At 39.8% G+C, this 21,367-nt stretch overlaps 1 protein-coding gene across 1 annotated transcript in view; it reads left to right on the top strand.

The window, feature by feature from the left end:
- The window catches only part of LOC109397934 (transmembrane emp24 domain-containing protein 5), a 548,078-nt gene continuing 526,711 nt past the window's right edge, over window positions 1-21,367 (top strand). The window contains exons 1-2 of the mRNA XM_019670278.3: window positions 1-494; window positions 562-825. Of these exons, the coding sequence (XP_019525823.2) occupies window positions 243-494; window positions 562-825 (516 nt within the window). The 5' untranslated portion in view covers window positions 1-242. The remainder of the gene's footprint in view (window positions 495-561; window positions 826-21,367) is intronic.

Here is a 21,367-nt window from a genome sequence, read left to right as displayed (position 1 = left end):
AGAAGACAGACACGACATGTAAGATCTACCGTTTACTTACCACAGTGAATGAAGTCTAGGCCGCCGCCAGACACAACACAGTATAGGTAAGATCGGTGAAAGGAGCACCAGTTGAGCGAATTTGTCCAGTCGTCCAGTCAGCCAGTCGTCGATACTGTTCAGTAGTAGGTATAGTAGCCAACAAGTGCGAGTCTACAATCGCGAATCGAGAGTGAAACTGCTGGCTCGGCTCGAGTGAAAACATGGTGGTAGTATCGAAATCCTTTACGTGGCACACGACGTTATGCGGTGCGTTGCTTGCGTTCGGCCTCCTTGGCGGCTACCTGGTCCAGCTGGTTGGATCACAGGAGGCGCCGCAGCAGCAAGAGGAAAGACCCTGGTACGAGGCCCTTCCGGCCGTCGCCATGGACTACAAAGTGCACATCGAAGCAGGCAAGGAGGACTGCTACTACCAGTACGTGCAACCCGGTAGCACTTTCTATGTTAGCTTTCAGGTAGGGTGGGGGGTGATTCGGACTAGGGGACCACATTTACTGAGGACCTCCGATCTCCGGCTTTCAGGTGATCCGCGGAGGAGACGGAATGGCCGGTTTTGCGGTGCGCAACCCCCGCGGTGAAATCGTACACCCATACCAGTGGCAGGCGTCCAGTGATTACACAGATGGTGCCTCGATGGGAGGCTACTATGCCGTCTGTATTGACAATCAGTTCGCCAAGTTTGCCAGCAAGATGGTCAACCTGTACCTGACCGTGATTCGGTACGACGAATGGGAGAAGTACACGAAGGAAATCGAAGATCTCAACGTCAACATGAACAACTTCACGGTATGTACCTGTGAGCGGAAGCGTGCGATGGATGTTGTTGCTAATGTTTTTTTTTTTTTTTTTATCTCGGGACAGTGGTGGTTGAAAGAATGTAAACTTCTGAGAACATTTTTTTGTTCAGAATAATGTACTTATAAGAAAACGTATTAATTATTTCAACCATTCCTATTTTCAATTTGGTAAGCGTTGCTGGAGGGATTTGCTGGATTAACTCTGAAATATTTTCAGAAATCTTAATTTTTCTATTCTATACTAGTGCTTGCACAGCCAGTATTGAAAAACATCCTGGAAATACCAAAATTTCTTTCGGTATTCTCTTGTCAATATTAATATTTACAGCATATCAGGTATGATATGATACAAATATTAAAACGGCCAGGCCCACTGCACAGATTAATTCATTCAAAGATAATTTAAAAAAATGTGGCAATCAGATTATCCGCTTATGGATAACATGATTGACACAAGTTTTCGAATGTCATGAGTGAAGAAACGGGGACAACCGTACCAACCGTTTCGTTACCAGGGGAATGAGATTTAGGTACAGAATCGTTGGGAGTGGTGAAGCTACCCGATCAGAAAGGCATAACAAAATTATATCAACGGTTGATAGATATATCACCGTTTGTTATATTTAGATATATTTGACAAAAATGAATTGAAACCTTGATTTAATTATATCAGAATTATAACAAGGTCAGTTACAATACAAATAAATTTATTTTGATCATCTTTATATGAACATTATAAAAAACTCAGTTATAGTTTTGAAAATGCAGATTATGTCAAATGAACATTTTACTGGTGATGTTTGGTACGCAGTTATGCCGCTGTGCGGTGCTACTGTGCTTGTAAAATACAGTATTTTTGACAAGTTTGAATCATGATCCAGACCTTTAAGAAAGCTCAGATAGATATTGTCGCGCTTATCTTGGATTCTCAGCCAGCTGCGTTCGAAACGCGCTGCATCAGATCGCGCCAGACCGCGCAGGTATGGTTTGTACACGGTGTGCACCTTGGCTAAAACTGTTTTTGCAGCCGCCGGGTGGGAGTTGTCACGTATAATCAGCCACCTTGTACAAATCAAATAGGCGCAATCTTTCCGCGATAAACCGTGGCTGGTTAACATTGAACAATTCGTCATTGAAATCATCGCCGTCATGAAATATTTGAATGCAGTTTTTTCGATCAAAACAAAAGTCTTTGCTATGAAAATATATATTCACTGTACTCCACATGAGGAGGAATAGAATGTAGTGAATATATTTTCATGGTCGATGTTTTGATTTACAGTGAGAAAACTGCTTTTTATTTTCCGAAAAATGATGACGGGTGCTTAACTGCCTATAAACGCATAGTTGACGTAAGCGCCACTGTTGTTTTCAACACATTTTAGAAATTTTAACAATGATTAATGAAAAGTTTATGATTTTTTTTTCACATTGATATCTAGCTACTTATTAGATCCTGTGCTCTATTGAATAAAACTGGTCACAATTATGCACATTTGATAGATATTAGCTTGTGAGTGCTGTCATTGTTAATGGTGGTTACGTCAACTATGCGATTATGGGCAGTTAAGCCTTAAGATCATCAGTATCTTAGTGATGAGGCCACAATATTTTGGTCCTTGGTGATTGATTATATTTAGCATCGCACAACAACGTAGTTAAAAAAATAAGAAATAAGTATCCCAGCAGTTGTCATTGCAGGTGAGCCACACTACCCAGGTAACCACCAAGCATTTAAATAAGCCGTACAGCAGCCCGTATTATGCATTTGAGATGCTTGCTGCCCTACATAAGCAGTTCGAATGCATAACTGCCTTGAAATAGCATAAGCTGTGCTGCTCAAAAGCTTTAGGCTGTAAATTAGCATTTCAACTACTTGAGGTGTTTTCGTTCGGAAGCAATCAGAATGCTTCCCAACTGCTCTTTAAATGCTAATAGCACGGAGGATGGGAGATATGTTATGCATTTCACAGCACATGTTGTCTCTCTTTTACAGGACCTATGCTTCTGTTTACAAATTTGTGCATCTGATTTGCTTCTTCGTTCTCCAAGAGCTCAGAAGCAAACATTGCTGCAGGGTTTGATGGAGCTTGGCCATCAAAAAATGACTTATTATGATTTCGTTGGAAAATGTGCGCTAGAAGTAAATATATTTCAGTATCTTCGGGTCCTAAGTTCGAACCCAAATCACTACTAAAACAAGCAAAAAGTACTACCTAGCACCAGCTGGAGTGTGGAAGGATGAGGAAGCGGAGAAGCAGGGGCTGAGAGACCGAGAAGCAGACGTAAATCTATTTTTGTTTTGTTTTGTTCGACGAGGCGTTACTGGCGTTACACTTCTTTGACATTTTGTCACGACGTTCCTGAAGGGGTAGCACTTAGACAGCCCGTTATTTTGCCAAAACCTGCTGTGGAGTAGCACTAAAGGCGTATATACGGCTAATTAGCATTGAAAGCCTTGTCGTAAAGGCAACTATAATGCTGAAGGAGTGCTATTTCAAATGCTTACTGGTTAGTTGGGTAGAGTATCTAGTAAAATTGAATGCCCAACGTATGCAGTGATTTAACCCTCCTAAGATGTTAGGTTTTTCGAACCACGATGGCGCAGTGCACGTTCAGCGTGCCTGTCTGGGTCAACTTGACCCCAACATCCTACTAGGATTAATGCAACTCTCAAACGGTCATATGAAGCTATGATAAGTGAGGCAACAAAATGGATATGAAAAGGATGACTTTCATTGAAACTGTTAACATTCCTGAAGTAAGTTTTAAGTTTCACCATCCATAGGTTTTGCAGTAATTTATTAAAATAATCTTGAATGGGACTATCAAGATTATTTTATAAATTATTCTGAAATTAGAAGTTTTATCATTGTTATTAAATTAACATGATAGATGTTTTCGATCACCTGGCACTCATTTGACTCATTTGCCCATAACTCAGTTCAGAAGCCTAATATTAAAATGTGGTGTTCGGCAAACTTATAGATTAGTGTTTTTCCTACAATTATCACCAAGGACGCCATACTCCAACTCTCATATATACGGCGTGAGAGTGCTAGTATCACCTACTCATACTAAACGATCGAAAAATCCGATCGTTTAGTAACAGTAGGTGGTACTAACACTTTCACGCCGTAAATATTGGAGTTAGAATATAGCGTCCTTGGTGATAATTGTAGGAAAAACACAAATCTACAACTTTGCCGAACACCACATTTTAATATTAGGCTTCTGAACTGAGTTTGGGCAAATGAGTCAAATGAATGCCAGGTGATCGAAAACATCCTTGGATGCAACTGGATCAATTAGTCGTCTGCAAATCAAAATCACCTTAGTTTTTGAAGAATTGATCGATAACAAATTATTTGTGGAGCTTTGATATTTGTATCTAATTTCGTCACATCATGTCGTTAGTCACGTTTCATTCCCAACTAACATTTTCAGCGCTATAAGCTTCAGTAATTAGATTTCTGTTGTGTAACCATCGAATTAATGCGCAGTCAACGCTGAATAAAAGGGAAGCCAGTCAAATATAAACCATAAGCTAATACACGGCTGCAAAACAAGCACCATACAGCTACCAAACTCGGTTTTCAGAAATCAATCACTTGTCACTGGGGCTGCCTTTACTGCACTCTATTCCTGTGAAAACTTGAACAAATCGAATAGGAGTCCCCAGTAACAAAACAGCTGCTACTATACAGTACAATTCGTAATACTGACGAATCCCCAAACCAGCAGCCCTTCGAAGGCCGTTATGCGTTATCATTACAGCTAGAAGCTGTTATAAAGAAACTGTTGGTATGCCAACACGGCTTGTCGGATGTAAACATTATTGTCAAAACAAACTTCAAGCGGGATATATAGCTACACTGAGGCAAAAATTTCTTAAGAAATTCATTACAGCGGTCTTATGAAAAATCTCATAAGAATGTTCTTATGAAACGTTGATCCCGAAAAGCCAAACTTTTTATTGCACTCCAACCGTTCCAACTTTCGAAGCGTCGATGGGCGCGTGAGTACAGCACGCGTTCTCCGATCTCGACGTCCCTGGTTCGATTCCAGGTTGAGATTGTGTTTTATATTGCGCAAAAATATTTCATGAGATGTCTTATGAAATAATATTATAAGAATTTCTTATGGAAATCAAAACATTTTCTTATGTCGAAATTTCATAAGACAAACTTATGCCCTTCATAAGATCAGTTTTCTCAGTGTACTACACAAACACTTTACAGCTATCCATCTTTGTGCTGTGAAATTATTTGTGTTGCTTGTATAGCACTTCAATCCCACTCCGGAAGATGTGCAAATCGAATAAGAGTTCCAACCAACAAAACAGCTGCTTTTATAAAGTACGTTTTGTAACGTTGCCGAATACACAAAACAGCAGCGCTTCGTAGCTATTTAAAGAACATTCTTTCAGCTAGAAGCTGTGACGAAGAACATGTTGGCGCAACCACACAGCTTGTTCAATGTAAACATTATTGCGTATGACGTTTCACAAGCTTTTGCAGCAAGATGAAGTTGGGTAAGGTTTCTTGTGGCACAATTATGAAGCCTTGCGAGGACATCATCGGGACCAGTGGATACGGAGATCAGGAGTTCGATTCCAAGTAGCGGCAAGTACTTTAATTATTCAATTTTAAAAGCGATAATTCCAGTTCCACAAGTATTGCGTCACGGTATGCGTAACCTAATTATATTTAATCGAATAATTTGAGGATGCCGTATAATTATTATTTAACAACTGTGAAAAGGCTGAAGAAGCGCTCTGACAAGATGTTATTCAGTTAGTGGTTACATAGGAGCTGAGAAAGAAGCTATGGCTTGGTGGTATAGAAGCTGCTCGCACAGCATAAACATGTGGATTAAGTTCGCCAGATTCATTGGTATAGGGCTTGCATAGAAGCTTCCGTCCATATGTACAACACAGTAACTCAGCATCAAGCCGTATTGAGGACGCTTTGTTGACGTTTACATTCACAATAAATGTTAGTTGGGTTGCCATGCAATTAACGTCCACAATAATTCAGTAGAAATACAGCTTCTTATCATCTGCAAACATGTGGATATTACATACTTTCAAAGATGATGGAAGAGGCCGTTGAAAAATAAGGCTAACATCAATGGTCCTGAAACCGATCCTTGTGACACTCCCGATAGAATACCGATCGGACTTCAATGATTTTCTTTAACTTCCACAATTTGAAAGCGGTTATTCAAATAGGATTTACTCAATGAACAAGTTTCTCAACTGAAATCAAATAGGTGTGATAATATGTGCAGCAGTAGTTCAAAATGAGAAACTCTGTTAAAAGCTTTTGAAAAACCAATCAATAGCAGAAGGCTACCAAAATGATGATGGACATCGTCATGCATTTTGAGCAAATTCCAAAGCAAAAACCGAATAGGTGCTTTCGACTAGTGGGGGAATTTCTTGTTTAAACTATTTTTGCTGAAAATAAAAACATTATATGAGATCACGAGGCAAAGCGAACGTCACAGAATTGCTTTAGTATGTTAAATGTTGTATCATGTAATGTTAAAATTGTGCTTTAAACACAACTTTTTATTTCACAAGCCATCTAAATCTTACAATCTCCAGAAATGCACACTAACGCCACGAAGCGGTGAAATTTCCAACCACGTCCACAAGACTACTGCTTAACTTTGCCATAGGCAGGAACTTCCTTGATGGTGAGGAACATTAGATAATTATTTAAAAACACATGTCAAAATGTTTAATTTTAATTACTGGCTAGCACCAACAGAAGGTGAAATTGTATACCACTATTTTCACTGTTTAAGAGCCATTAACTATCTCTACAACTTTGATTAAGATACGACATTTATTTCTGGTCTGAATCATGAGCTAAGGCCAAAATGCAGAGCAAATTCTTGAGTTACAATTATAACTTAATTATATCCACTTTTGTTAGGATATAACCTAAGATGACGTAATTGCGAGCAATTGTATCAAGAACACTTTTATGTGACGTCATTTTTTCTCTCCCCTGAACGTTGGACAAATGAGTCTATTTATAGACTAGCCGCCAAAACGAAGAACCACTTGATCATATACCGCCCTTCACTTCAAGTGCTGCAATGGCCTCATTGATAAAGGCGTCGGATTGCAGTTGAAGGCTGGCGTCCTTGGATCGATTCCCGTCCGGGTGAGGGTTTTTTATATACTACGTGGGGCAATTTTTTTACACAAAAAACTTTTCGCTAAAAATAAATAACGCTTAATAAAAATTAACCAAAAAATGAGTTAAAATTTACCCAACTCAATTTTTACCCAATATATTTATATCTAATTTATAACAACATTCCAATATTTATTATATCTCACGTTGTTATAAATTTGTTAAAATTGTATCAACACCTGTTATAATTATGCTATGGCTAGAGCAATTTTAGTTATATTTTTTGTTATTTTAACACCTAACCGGCGGTTTTTATAACTCATTTTGTTATGAAAAATATTTGAAATAAATAACTCACTCGGTTATAATTTTGTTATGCCTTTCTGATCGGAAAGAATGTGTGTAGTAGCTATATATTCCGCTTAAAGTTTGTTTTGACAATAATGTTTACATCCGACAAGCCGTGTTGGTATACCAACAGTTTCTTTATTACAGCTTCTAGCTGTAATGAAATTGCATAACGGCCTTCAAAGCGCTGCTGGTTTGGGGATTTGTCAGTATAACGAACTGTACTGTATAGTAGCAGCTGTTTTGTTAGTGGGGAATCCTATTCGATTTGTTCAAGTTTTCACATCTTCCGGGAAATCTCCCGGAGTTGGAATAGAGTAGAGCAAGGGCGTAGCCAGCTTTTCGGTCAGGGGGGGGGGGGGGGGTGCAAGCACCCTTAGCAAATTTGTGCCTACTAGCTTCTATATCTGTACGCAATACGATAAAATTGAATATAATAACATTATATTCTAGCCATTATTTAACCCTTCAGCAGCCATGCTGTTGTATTTTGTACAATACGTTAAAAAAACTGGCCTGATCTACATGATTCAGGGCGGTGCTGGTAGCAGTGAGCAATTTCTGAAAGATTTTGGATTTTTAGGACTAGAATTTCCTGGTTCCTGTATGAGACCTTTTTTAATTATCTTCCAATATTATTCGCTGGAGGAATTCCCCAGAAATTCTTAAAATAATTGAAAATAAATCATCAGGTAAACCTGGAGAAGCTTATGGGTACATCTATGAAAAGATGATTGAAGGATTTCTTAACCTTCCGAAGGAACTCCTGAATGAATTTTTGAAGAGAACCTGAGAGAAATTTCTGAAGAAATAATTTGAAGAATTCCCGGAGCAGTCCCTGGAAGACTTCCTGGATAAATCCTTGGAGCGATTCCTACAGGAATGTCTGGAAGAAACCCAATAGAATCCCTGGAGGAATTCCCGGAGAAATTCCCGGAGGAATCCCTGGCAGAATTTCTAAAAGTATACCTGGAGGAATTTCTGTATAAATTATGGGACGAGTACCTAGAGAAATATCTGAAGAGATCTCATGAGGAAATCCTAGATAAATTTATGGAGAATTCTTTACAGGAAGTTCTGGAGAAATTCCTGGAGGAATTCTGGGAGGAATCCCTAGAAAAAAAAATCAGAATAAATCTCTTGAGGAATTCCTAGATGAAATCTTGGAGAAATAAAAAAAAAATCCTTGGAGAAGTTCTTGGATAAATCTCTGAAGGAACTCCAGGAGGAATCCCTGAAGCAACTCCTGGAAAAAATCTCTAGAGAGAATCTTGGAGAAACTTCTAAACAAATTCCTGATATAATTCCTGAAAGAATTATTGGATGAGACCCAACAGGAAATCCTGCAGAATTTCCTGGAGAAACTTCTTGGATGAGTTCTTGGAGCAATCCCTGGAAAAAATACTGCAAAAGTTCTGAGAGGAATTCTGGGAGGAATTGCAGGAGAAATTTCTGAAAAAAAAATCCTTGAGAAATTTCCTGGAAGAACCCTTGAAGGAATTTCTGGAGGATCCCCGGGAGGAATCTCCGGGAATATCCCTGAAGAAATTAGAGGAGAATTACCTGCAGGAACCCTTGAATCAATTCCTGGATAAATCTCTGAAAGAATACCTGGAGGAATATCTGGAGGAATCCCCTTGAAAATTTCCTAAAAGTATTCCTGAAGAATCTCTGAAGAAATTCCTTAAGGATTTCCTTAATTGCTGACATAGTTTCTGAAGGATATTCAGGAGCAATTCCTGGATAATTTTCTGGAGGAGCTCCTGAAGAATCTGCTGGGGTATTTCCCGCAGGAATTCCTGAATAAAATCCTAAATAATTGCCTCGAGGAATTCCTAGAGGTGTTCCTATGTGTCTCTAGAAAGATTCTTGGAAAAATGACTGGAAGAATTTCTAGGGGAATCTTCCGAGAAATTCTTGGAAATTTCTATTTCTATATCTGAAAAAAAAATTCCTTGAGAAATTCCTGGAGTGGAATTTCTGGAGGAATTGCTGGAGAAATCCTCGAAGGAATTCCTGAAGGAATCACTAGGGGATCTTCGAAGAAATTTGTGGAGAAATCCCTGTAGAAATACCTGGAGGAATTCCTGAAAAATTCCTGAAGGTTTTCCAAGAAGTTCTCCTCCTGGAAGAATTTCTGAAGAAATCCTTAGAATCTTTGAAGGAACTTCTGGAGGATTTCCTGGAGGAATCTTCGAAGGATTTCCAGGAGGAATCCATGGGAAAATCCCTGGAGCAATTCATGCAGAAATCTCGGAGGAACTACTGAAGCAAATTCTGATGGAATCTCGGGACAAATTCCTGGAGAAATGCCTGGAGGAATTCCTAGAGGAATTGTTAACAAAATTTATGAAGGATGTCCTGGGGTAGCTTCTGGAGGAATTCCTGGGGGAGTTCCTGGAGAAATTCCTGTATAAAATCCTGGAGGTATTCCTAGAGGAATTCCAGTGGGAACTGCTGGAGGATTCCATGATGAAATACCTGGAAGAATCTCTAGATGAATTCATGAAATAATTTCTGGTAAGTTTTTTTTCTAGAGGAATCTCCAGAGAAATTCTGGAAGATTTATATTATTTTTCTTTTTCTGAAGAAATCCCATGAGAAAATCTTGGATTAATTCCTGGCGGAATTTCTGGAGGAATTGTGAAGAAATCCCTGGAGGAATCTCAAGAGAAATTTCTGGAGGAATACCTGGCGGAATCCCTGCAAAATTATTGGAGGTATTTCTGGAGAATTTCCCGCAAGAATTTCTGTAGAAACCCCAAGACGATTTGCTGGAAGAGCCCTTAGAGGGACTTCTGGAGGATTTCCTGGAGAAATCTTCGGTGGATTTCCTGGAGGCAACTATGGGAAAATTCATGGAGAAATTCGTGGAGAAATCCCTGGAGGAATTCCTGACAAAATCCGAGAATTTCCAGGAAGAACTTCTGAAAAAAATCCCAAGAAGATTTTCTGGAAAAATTCCTGGAGAAATTGCTGACATAATTTCTGAAGGATGTGCAGGGGCAATTCCTAGATCAATTCCTTGAGTAATGATGAATTCCTGAAGAAATTCTTTGGGTAGTTCCTGGAGAATTTCCTGGAGGAGTTCCTGGAGAATCTCCTGGATAAAAACCTGGAAGAATGTCTGGAGGATTTTCTGGAGGTTTTCCTTTGAGAATTGCTGCAGGAATCCTTGAAGAAATTCTTGAAGAAATCTTTGGAGTAATTCTTGCAACAATTACTGGATGAATTTCTGGGGGAATTTCTGGAGGAACTCTGGGAGAAATTTCTGAAAAAAATCCCATGACAAATTCCTGAAGGAATTTCTAGGGAAATTTCTGGAGAAATGCCTGAAGAAATCTTTGAAGGAATTTCTGAAGGAGTCCTTGGGGGAATTCTTGGAGAAGTTCGTGGAGCGAAACTCCTAGAGGAATCCATGCCTGGAGATAAATCTATAATAATTCTTGGAGGGATTCCTGAAAAAAAAATCTAGAAGGTATTTCTAGAGAAAATCCTGGTAGAATTATTGAAGGAATCCCTGAAGGATTTGCTAGAGAAATTCCTGGATGAATTACTGACATAACTTATGATGGAATTCCTTGATTATTCCCTAGTGAAATTCCTGAAGAGGAGACCATGGATAAATACATGGATGCAATCCTGGAGGAATGCTTGCGTGGATGTCTGAAGAAATCCTAGGAAGAATTCCTGAAACAATCCCAGGAGAAACTCCTGGAACAATTCCTGGGGAATTCCCGAAAGAATTCTGGAGGAATCCATGAAGCAACTCCTGGAGGAATATCTGGTTGAATTGCCGGAGAAATCGCTGAAAAAAAATCTCTGGAAGAATGCCCGGAAAATTTTCAGGAAGAATGCCTAGGAGAATTCCTAGTGGAATTCTTGGAGGATTCCCTGAAGTAATTCCTTCAGAAATCTTTGGATGAATTCCTGTAGGAGTCTCTGGAAAAAATCCTTAGAGGAATCCCTTGAAAATTTCCTGGGTAATTTTCTGTAGGAATTCTTGGAAGAATCCCGGAAGCAATTATTTGAAGAATCTCTGGAGGAATGCTTGGAGGAAGTCCTGAAGGAATGCATTAAGGAAAACCTGGAGGATTTCTTGGCAAAATCTCTGAAAAAAAAAACTTGTGGAGAAATCTGTAGAGAAATTTCTGGCGGAGTTTCTGGAGGAATCTCAAGATGAAATGAAATTTCTAGAGAAATTCTTGAGAAAATTCGTGGATGAATCTCTTAAGAACTTCGCGAAGGAAAACCAGGAATAATCGCAGATGGAATTCTTGGAGAAATTTGGAGGAATCCTCGGAAAAGTTCCTGGTGAAACCCCAGAAGGCATCCCGGAAGCAAATTTAAGAATAATTCCTAAGGGAATTCCGAAACAGTTCCTGGAGGAAGTATTGCATTATTTCCTGGAGAAGTTCTTTGAAGAATATCAGGAGGAATTTCTGAAGGAATCTTAAGAAGAGTTCCTGGGAGAATCTTTGTAGAAATTTTAATTTTAATTTTAATAAGTTGTTCCAGAAAGAATCACAGAAGGTATTCCCGAGTTCCACATAAATTCTGGGAGATTTATTTTTATTTTTCTATTTCTGAAAAAACCCCATGAGAAAATCTTGGAGGAATCCATGGAGGAATTCCTGGAGGATATCCTAGAGAACTGCCTGTAGGATTAACGGAGGAATCTCTGGGAAATACTCCTGAAGGAATCTCTAGAAGAATTCCTGCAGGAGTTTCTGAAGGAATCCCTGGATGATTGATTAGAGGAATCCCAGCAGCAATTCCCAGAGGAATCCCTGGAATAATTCCTGGAGAAATCTTTGAAAAAAATCGTGGAGGAATCCCTTGAGGAATTCCTGTAGAAATGCCAGGAAGAACTCCTGAAGAAATCGCAGATGGAATCCTTGGAGAAATCCTGAAGAAATTCTAAGAAGAGTTATTGAAAGATCTCCTTGAGGAATCCCTGTAGCAGCTCTTGAAGGAATTCCTGCAGAAGCTCCTGAAGAAATCCAAGGAGGAATCCCGGAAGCAATTCCTAGAGGCATTCCTAAAGGAATCCCTAAACAGTCCATAGAGGAAGTACTGGATTAATACCTGGAAGAATTTCAAGAGGAACTTCTTAAAAACGTTTCTGGGAGAATCGATCGAGGAAATTTTAAATAATCCCTTGAGTTGTTCCTGAAAAAACACAGAAGAAATTCCCGGGTGAATCCCTGGAGGAATTCTTGATGGAAAGCATGGATTAAAAAACCCATGAGGAATCCAGGAAGCAATCCCATGAAGAATTCCTTAGGAAGTCCCAGGAAAATTTTCTTAACAAATTACTGGAAAAAAATCTGTTGGAAAAAAATATGGAGGAATGCATGTCTGCAATAATTTTTAGTGGAATTATTGTTGGAATCTTTGGATGGACTCAAAAAAGAATGTTTTGTACAATGTTTTAAGGAACTCCTGATTTTTTTTGCAAATCTCTGATAAAATTTCCTGTAAGGGCTTCTGGAAGATATATCTGCTAAAATATTAATATTAATATTAATATTAATATTAAATTATTCCAGATTCAATTTTATCTCTAGTAAAATTATTGAAGAAATCTCTGAAGAAATAGTTGCAGAAACACCCAAAATAATTTCTGTTGACATTCACTGAAGAAATTCCTGGAGGAATCCTCAAAAAAACACTGGAATAATCACTGGGGGAATCTCTATAGATATCCCAGAATAAATTCCCGGAGGAATGTCTGGTGTAACCCATAGAGGAACTCTTGAGCAATCTATGATGGAATCACTGAAGGGAGCTATGGAAAAAATCCTGGAGGAATTCGTCGATGCATCCTTGCAAAAATATTTTTATTTGGTAAAATAATGTAAGTTAAGATTGAAGTGGTTCTCTTGGAGAAATATTTGACAAAATTTCCTGTGGTTCTCGAGTGGATAATTGTGGATAAAATCCTAATTTATTAAAATATTTTATTTTTTTGAGAATTTTTTTCTGTAACATTGAATTATTGATAATCTTTGAGTTGGCTTGATATTAAAAAATAAATCTGGCGGCCAGGGGGGGCAACGCCCCCCCCCCCCCTGCCCCCCTCTTGCTACGCCCATGGAGTAGAGTAAAGGCAACCCCAGTGACAAAAGATGGATTTCTGAAAACCGAGTTTGGAAGCTGTATGGTGCTTGTTTTGCAGTCGTGTATTAGCTTATGATTTATATTTGACTAGCGTCCTTTTTATCCAGCATTGACTGCTTTTATTCGATGGTTACACAACAGAAAGCAAATGACTGAAGCTTATAGCGCTGAAAATGTTAGTTGGGTTCTCCCGGGATGGGACACAGGTATTTGATCCTTGTGTCCAGGCTCAAAAGCCTAGGCTTAAGCGCCATTACTCGCTCTCTGAAACGAAAATAAAATTGCATTGCAGATCCCACCCTTCATAAAACCTTGAAAATTTCATACATCCAGTACTTATATTAGAAAATAAAAACAAATAAATTAGAAAGATCTCACCGCATCCAGGTTTTAGTTGGGGTAACATTCTTAATTTAAGCGGCATCAGCGTTGCCACAATGAATGTGAAGCTATCCGGCTTTGAGTCCGGCTTCACCCGGATCTACTTGCTGCACGAGAAACGCTCTGACGGAAAACAACTCCTTGCAAAGAGTTTTATTTACTCTTGAATTCTGGTTTTAAGGAAAGCTTCAAGAATGCAATACAACTTTTCATCAATGGTTTTGACAAAACAAAAGTAGTCATCAAATTGTGAGTTCCTCGGGAATTAATCCAAAATTTCTTCAGAAATTCCACCAGGAACTCCTCGAAAATTCCTCCAGGAGATTCTCGGCCATTCCTCCAGAAGTTCCTCGAGAATTCCTCCAAGAGTTCCTCGGGAATTCCTCCAGAAGTTTCTCGGCAAGCCCTCTAGGAGTTTCACGGGAACTCTACCAGAAGTTTCTTGGGAATTCTTACAGCATTTCCTCAGAAATTCTTCAAGGATTTCCTCGGAAATTCCTCTAAATTCCTCGGGAGTTCCTCCAGAAATTTCTCGGGAATTCTTTCAGGAGCGCGTCGCGAATTCCGCAAAGATATTTTCGGGAATTTCTTCAGAAGTTCCTCGAGAGTTCCTCCAGGAATTTGTAAGAATCCTCTAGAAGTTTCTCGGAAATTCTTCCAGGAGTTCGTCGGAAACTTCTCCAGGAATTCCTCGAAAATTCCTCCAGGAGTTCTTCCCGGAGGAATTCCTCCAGAAGTTCCACGAAAAATTTTTCAGGAGTTCCTCGCAAATTTCTCTAGAGAATCCTTGGGAATTCCTCCATGAGTTTCTCGGGAATTCCTCCAGGAGTTCCTCGAGAAGATCTCTAGGAGTTCCTGAAAAATTACTCCAGGAACTTTTCAGAAAACCTCTAGGAGTTCCTAGGGAATTCCTCCTGTACACCTCGGGAACTCCTCCAGGAGTTTTTCTGGAATTCCTCTAGGAGTTTTTCAGGAATTCCTCCAGGAGTTCCTCAAGAATTCCTGGAGGAGTTTCTCGGGAATTTCTCCCGAAGTTAATCAGTAATTCCTCCCGGAGTTCCGCAAGAAATTCTCCAGGAATTACTGAAAAAATCCTTCAGGAGTTTCTCAGGATTTCCTCCAGGAGTTTTGCGAGAATTCCATCAGGAGTTCCTCGGGAATTCCTACAGGAGTTTCTAGGAAAATCCTCCAGGAGTATCTCAGGAATTCTGTCAGGAGCGCATCCGGAATTCCTCAAGGAGATTTTCAGGAATTCCTTCATGAGTTCCTTCAGAAGTTTCTAAGGATCCCCCAGAAGTTCCTCGAGAATTCTTCCTGGAGTTTCTCCGGAAATCCTCCAGGAGTTGGTCGGGAATTCCTACAAGAGTTCCTCGGAAATTCTTCCCGTAGTTCCAGGAAAATTCCTCCAGAAGCTCCTCGGGAATTCCTTCAGGATTTCAGGAATTCCTTCGAGAATTTCTCCAGGAGCTCCTCGAGAAGTCCTTTAGGAGTATCTTTAAAAAATCCTTCAGAAGTTTTTAAGGAATTCCTCCGGAAGTGTTTCGAAAATATCTTCAGGAGATCCTCAGAAATTCTATTCTTTCAGGAATTTTTAAGGAGTTTCTCAAGGAGTTTTTCGGGAATTCCTCGGGGATTGTTCCATGAGTTCCTCGGAAATTCCTCCAAGTTCCTAGGGAATTCCTCAAGGAGGTTGGTCGGAAATTCCTCCAAGATTTTCTCGGAAATTTCTCCAGGATGTCCTCGAAAATTCCTCCAGTAGCTCCTCGGAATTCCTTCAGGAGTTCCTCGAGAATTCTTCCTGGAGTTCCTCGAGAATTCCTCCAGGAGCTCCTCCAGAAGTCCTTTAGGAGTATCTTTAAAAAATCCTTCAGAAGTTTTTAAGGAATTCCTCCGGAAGTGTTTCGAAAATATCTTCAGGAGATCCTCAGAAATTCTTTCAGGAATTTTTAAGGAATTCCTCAAGGAGTTTTTCGGGAATTCCTCGGGAATTCTTCCATGAGTTCCTCGGAAATTCCTCCAAGTTCCTAGGGAATTCCTCAAGGAGTTTCTCGGGAAATCCTCCAGGAGTTCGTTGGGAATTCCTCCATGAGTCCCTCGGAAATACCTCCAGAAGCTTCTCAGGAATTCCTTCAGGAGTTCCTTCCGGAGTTCCTCGAGATTTCTTCTAGGAATTCCTCGAGAATTCCTCCAGGAGATCCTCCAGAAGTTCTTCAGAAGTTCGACAAAAATTCCTTCAAAAATTTCTAATGAATTCCTCCAGAAATTCCTAGAGAATTCTTCTAGGAGAATTCTTCTCTGGAAATCCTCCAGAAGTTGGTCGGGAACTCCTCCAAGATTTTCTCGGAAATTTCTCCAGGATGTCCTCGATAATTCCTCCAGAAGCTCCTCGGAATTCCTTCAGGAGTTTCTTCAGGAGAATTCTTCCTGGAGTTCCTCGAGAATTCCTCCAGGAACTCCTCCAGAAGTGCTTCAGGAGTATCTTTAAAAAGTCCTTCAGAAGTTTCTATGGAATTCGTCCGGAAGTGTATTCTCGAGGCAGGAGATCTCGGGAATTCTTGCAGGAATTTCTAAGGAATTCCTCAAGGAGTTTTTCGGAAATTCTTCCATGAGTTCGTCGGAAATTCCTCCAAATTCCTCGGAAATTCTTTCAGGAGTTCCTCGGAATTCCTCCAGGAGTTCCCCTGTGGGGAATTTCTCCAGGATTTCCCCTCTGAGGAATTCCACCAGGTGTTTCGCTCTGAGAAATTCCTCCAGGAGATCCCCGGGAATTCCTTCATGAGAACATTGGGAATTCCTTCAGGAGATTCCCAGAATTTCCTCCAGGAGTAACCCGGGAGTTCTTTCAGGAGTATGCTGGATATCCAAGAATCTTCCAGGAGTTCCTTGAGATCCTTGAAAATTTCTTCAGGATTTTTTTCGGAAAATTCCCCAAAAGTTTCCAAAAATTTCTGAAATTTCTCCAAAAGTTTCGAGGTAATTCCTCGAGAAAGCTCTTTGAATTTTCTTCCGGAATTCCTCCAGGACTTTCCCGAGATTTCCTCAAGAGGCTTCCAGGGAATTCCTCCACGTTTTCCAAGGAAATTCCTTCGGCAATACCTTCAGGGAATCCTTGGAAATTGCTCCAGGAGTTTCTCGATAATTACCATAGAAGTTCCCAAAAATACCCATTAGTTTCTTGTGAATTCCTCCTGGAGTTCTCCGAGAATTCCTCCAGGAGTTCTCCGAGAATTCCTTCAGGAGTTTCTCGGAAATTCATCCACAAGTTCCCCGCGAATTCCTAAAGGAGTTTTTCGAGGATTCTCCGTTAGTTACCTAGGAATTCCTCCAGGAACTGTTTAGAGATCCCCTCAAGAATTTCTCTTGAAATTGCTCCTGGGATTCCTTCTGGAGTTTCTTCAGGAACTCTTCTGAGGATTCTTCCAGAATTTCATCAAAAGAATTCCATCTGAGATTTCTTCAGGAATTGTTCCTGGTATTCCTCACTAGATTCATCCACGAAATTCTTCATGAATTCCTCTAGGAATTTTCCAGGGTTACCTCTGGGAATTCCTGCAGGGATTTCTCTAAAAAATTCCCCAGGAATTCATCTAGAGATTCCTCCATAAATTCCGCTAGAAATTCCTCCAGAGATTTTTCCAGGAGTTCCTGTGGAGATTCCTTCAGGAATTCCTTCAGGCATTCCTCTAAGATACCTACAGGAATTCCACCAAATATTCCTCCAGAAATTCCTCCAAATTCTTCCAGGAGTTTCTACTGGGATTGCTTCAAGAATTCTTCTTGGGATTCCTTCAGAAATCCATGCAGGCATTCCTCCAGTATTTCATCCAGGAATTTCTCCAGGGTCTCCTCGAGGAATTCCTCCAGGAATTTCTTCAGTGATTCCTCCAGAAATTTCACCTGGAAGTAATCAAGGAATTCCATTATAAATTATGTCAACAATTCATCCAGAAAATTGTCCAGGAAATCCTTCAGGGATTCAGGATTCCTTTAGAAATTCTTCCAAGATTTACTGTAGGAATACCTTCTAGATTTTTTTCAGAAATCCCTCTAAGAATTCTTCCAGATTTTTCTTCAGGAATTTTTCCTTATTTGTAGAGCCTTTTCACCACTGCGTCCATTACTAGGTCCATTATTTTGAAATATATTCCTCCAGGAATTGCTGCAGGGATTCCTCTAGGAATTTCGCTAAAAATTCCTGCAGGAACTTCTTCAGCGATTTTTCCAGAGATTTCTCCACGAATTTGTCCAATGATTGCCCCAGGGATTTTTCAGAAATTCCTTCGAGGATTTCTCCAGGAATTCCTCCAAAAATTTATCTAGAAATTCCTCCACGAATTTCTCATGTGATTTTTTTTCCAATTTATACCAGGGTTCATCTAGATATTCCCCCCGCAATTTATCCAGTAATTGTTGCAAGAATTCCTCCAACGATTTCTCCAGAAATTCCCAAAGGTAAACCTCCAGGACTTCCTCCAGGATTTTATCCAGGAATTTCTTCATGAACTCCTCTAGGAAATTCGCCAGGAAATGCCAAAAGAATTTCTTCAGGAAGTCCTCCAGCAATTTCTCTAGGAATTGATCCGGGAATTGCTCCTGGACATCCTTCAGAAATTATGTCAGCCATTTCTCTAGGAATTTTTCCAGAAAATCTTCTGGGGATTTTTTCAGAAATCTTTCCAAAAAATTACCTCAGGAATTTTTCATGGATTCCTCCAGGCATTTCTCTAGGAACTTCTCCTGAGATTCCTTCATGAATGGCTTCAGGGATTCCTCTAGGGATTTCTCCAGGAAATCCTTCGAAGATTCTTCCAGGAAATCCTGAAGAAGTTCCTCTAAGGATTTTTCCAGCAAATCCTCTAGGGATTCTAGAATCTCTTCCAGGAAATTCACCAGGAATACCTTCAGAATTTTTTCAGGGATTCTTCCAGGAATTCCTCTAGAGATTGCTCCAGGACTTACTTCACAAATTACTTCCTCCAGGAATTCGTTCAGGAATTTCTTCGAGGATTTCTCCAGGAATTAATCAAAAAAATTCGCTAGAAATTGCTCCAGGATTTTCTCAAGGGATTTTTTTAGAAATATAAAAATTATATAAATCTCCCAGAATTCCTCTGGAGATTCCTCTAGAAACTTATCCAGTAGTTCTTTCAAGAATTTCTCTAGAGATTCCTCCAGGAATTTCATCATGGATTCCTCCTTCAGAAAGTATGTTAACAATTCCTCTAGGGATTCCTTCAGGAATTTCTCCAGGAATTTCTCCTGAGATTTCATCAGGAATTGCTTAAGGAATTCCTCCAGAGAATTCCCCACAAATTTATCCAGGGATTTGTCCATGGATTCCTCCAGGAAACCCTTCGAAGATTCCACCAGGAAATCCTGCAGAAGCTCCTCCAGGAAATTCTCTATGGATTTCTTCAGAAATTCTTCAAGGAATATCTTCAAGAATTTATAATGAGTTCCCCCAGGTATTCCTCTAGGAATTTCTCCACAAATTTCTTCAAGGATTCCCCCCAGGGATGCATTCAGCAATTCCTCCGAGGATTTCTCCAGGAATTCCGCTAGAAATTTCTCGATGGATTTTTTCAGAAATAGAAAAATAACAGCAAACGAAAAAGAAATCTCCCAGAAACCCTCTCGAGATTCCTCTAGAAATTCATCCAGTAATTCTTTCAAAAATTCCTCTAGAGATTCCTCCAAAAATTCTCACAGGAACACCTCTAGGAATTCCTCCAGGGATTCCTCCAGGAAATACCCCAGGATTTTTTTCAGGAATTCCACCAGGAATTGCTTCTGGACATCCTTCAGAAATTATGCCGGAAATTCCTCCAGGAATTTGTTCAGGAAATCCTCTAAGGATTTCTTCAGAGATTCTTCAAGAAAATTCTCCAGGAATACTTTAAGGATTTTTCAGGGATTCCTCCAGAGATTCGTCCAAGATTTGCTTCAAAGATGCCTCCAGGGATTCTCCACGAATTTCGCCAGGGATATTCCCGGAGATTCCTCCTGGAAATCCTCCAGAAATTCCTCCAAGAGTTCTTCCAGGAAATCCTCCTGGAATTTGTGAAGAAATTTTTTTCAGAAATTTCTCCAGCAATTCCTCCCAGAATCCCTTTGGAGATTTCTCCAGGATTTTTTTCCGTGGATTGCTCCAAGAATTCAACCAAGAAATTTCTCCAGGGATGCCTGCTGGGTCTCATCCAAGAATTCTTCCAGGAATTACGCCAGGAATTTGTTCAGAAGTTTCTCCAGGTATTCCTCCAGGATTCTCTCTAGAGAATTTCTCAGGAATTGCTTCTGGGGTTCCTCCGGGAATTCCTACAGGGATTTCTTCAAGAATTCCTTCTGAAATTTCTCGCTAGGATTTGCTCATGAGATCTCTTCAGATATTTCTCTAGGTATTCGTCTTATAATTTATGCAGGAATTCCTCCAGGTATACTTTTAGAAATTCTTCCTGGGATCCCTCCGGGAATTCCTCCAGGGATTCCACAGGGCTTCCTCCAGGCATTCCTGTAGAAATAGCTACAGGGATTCATCCAGATGTTTCTTTATGGATTTATCCAGGAAGCCTTCCAGGGATTGCTCTGGGATTTCTTCCAGGAATTGCTCCAGGAATTCCTCAAATGATTTCTTCAGAAATTCCTCTCTGGTTCTCTTTAAAAAGTCATTCAGGGATCCTTCGGAAATTCCCGAAACCCTTCTATCATCTTTTCAGGGATGTACCCAAGAACTTCTCCAGGATTGCCTGATGATTTCTTTTTAATTATTTCAAGATTTTCAAGAACACTTCCGGCAAATAGTATTGGAAGATAATTTTAAAAGGACTCATGCAGGAACCAAGAAATTCTAGGTTAGTCCTCATAAGAGTTAGTAATTCCCAAAAGAGTTCAGCTATAATTTATCATGAAAGTTGTGTAGACATTAATAACAACAAAATCAGAGCAAAATAATGCACGAGTAAATAAATATCCCTAATCTTCCAGAAATTGGTTACCGCTACCAGATCCAGGCGAGCTTTTTTAACGTATTGTACAAAATACAACAAAGTGACTGCTGAAGGGTTAAATAATACTTTAAGAATAAAATGTTATTACATTAAATTTCATCGTAATGCGTTTAGTTATAAAATCTAGTAGGTACAATTGTGTTAAGAGTGCTTGCCCCCCTCCCTGACCCAAAAGCTGGCGATCCCTGCAGGAGTTATGCGGGAATCCTCCATGAGTTTTCCAAGAATTCTTCCTGAAGTTACTCTGGAAATCCTCCAGGAATTCCTTCTGATGAATCACTTCAGGAATTTTCGAAGATTCTTCGTGAAGCTCCTTGGGAATTCCCTCAGTATTTCCTCAGAAGTTCACCGGAAATTTTTGGCTCCGTAGCTTGGAGGATTGATTGATTGATTGATTTGTCTTTATTAAAGAGACTTTCAGCCCTTGGCTGGTTCGTCTCTATCCTAAACAAGAGGTGAGCCAGAAGGGCTCACCCGGGGAAATACAATATTCGCTACAATATCTTTCAATAGCTGTCAATTT

The sequence above is a fragment of the Aedes albopictus genome, chromosome 2 (genome assembly GCF_035046485.1).
Source record: "Aedes albopictus strain Foshan chromosome 2, AalbF5, whole genome shotgun sequence".
NCBI lineage: Eukaryota > Metazoa > Arthropoda > Insecta > Diptera > Culicidae > Aedes > Aedes albopictus.
Note: the sequence above shows the minus strand (reverse complement) of the source record. Positions and strands in the feature narration are given on the sequence as shown.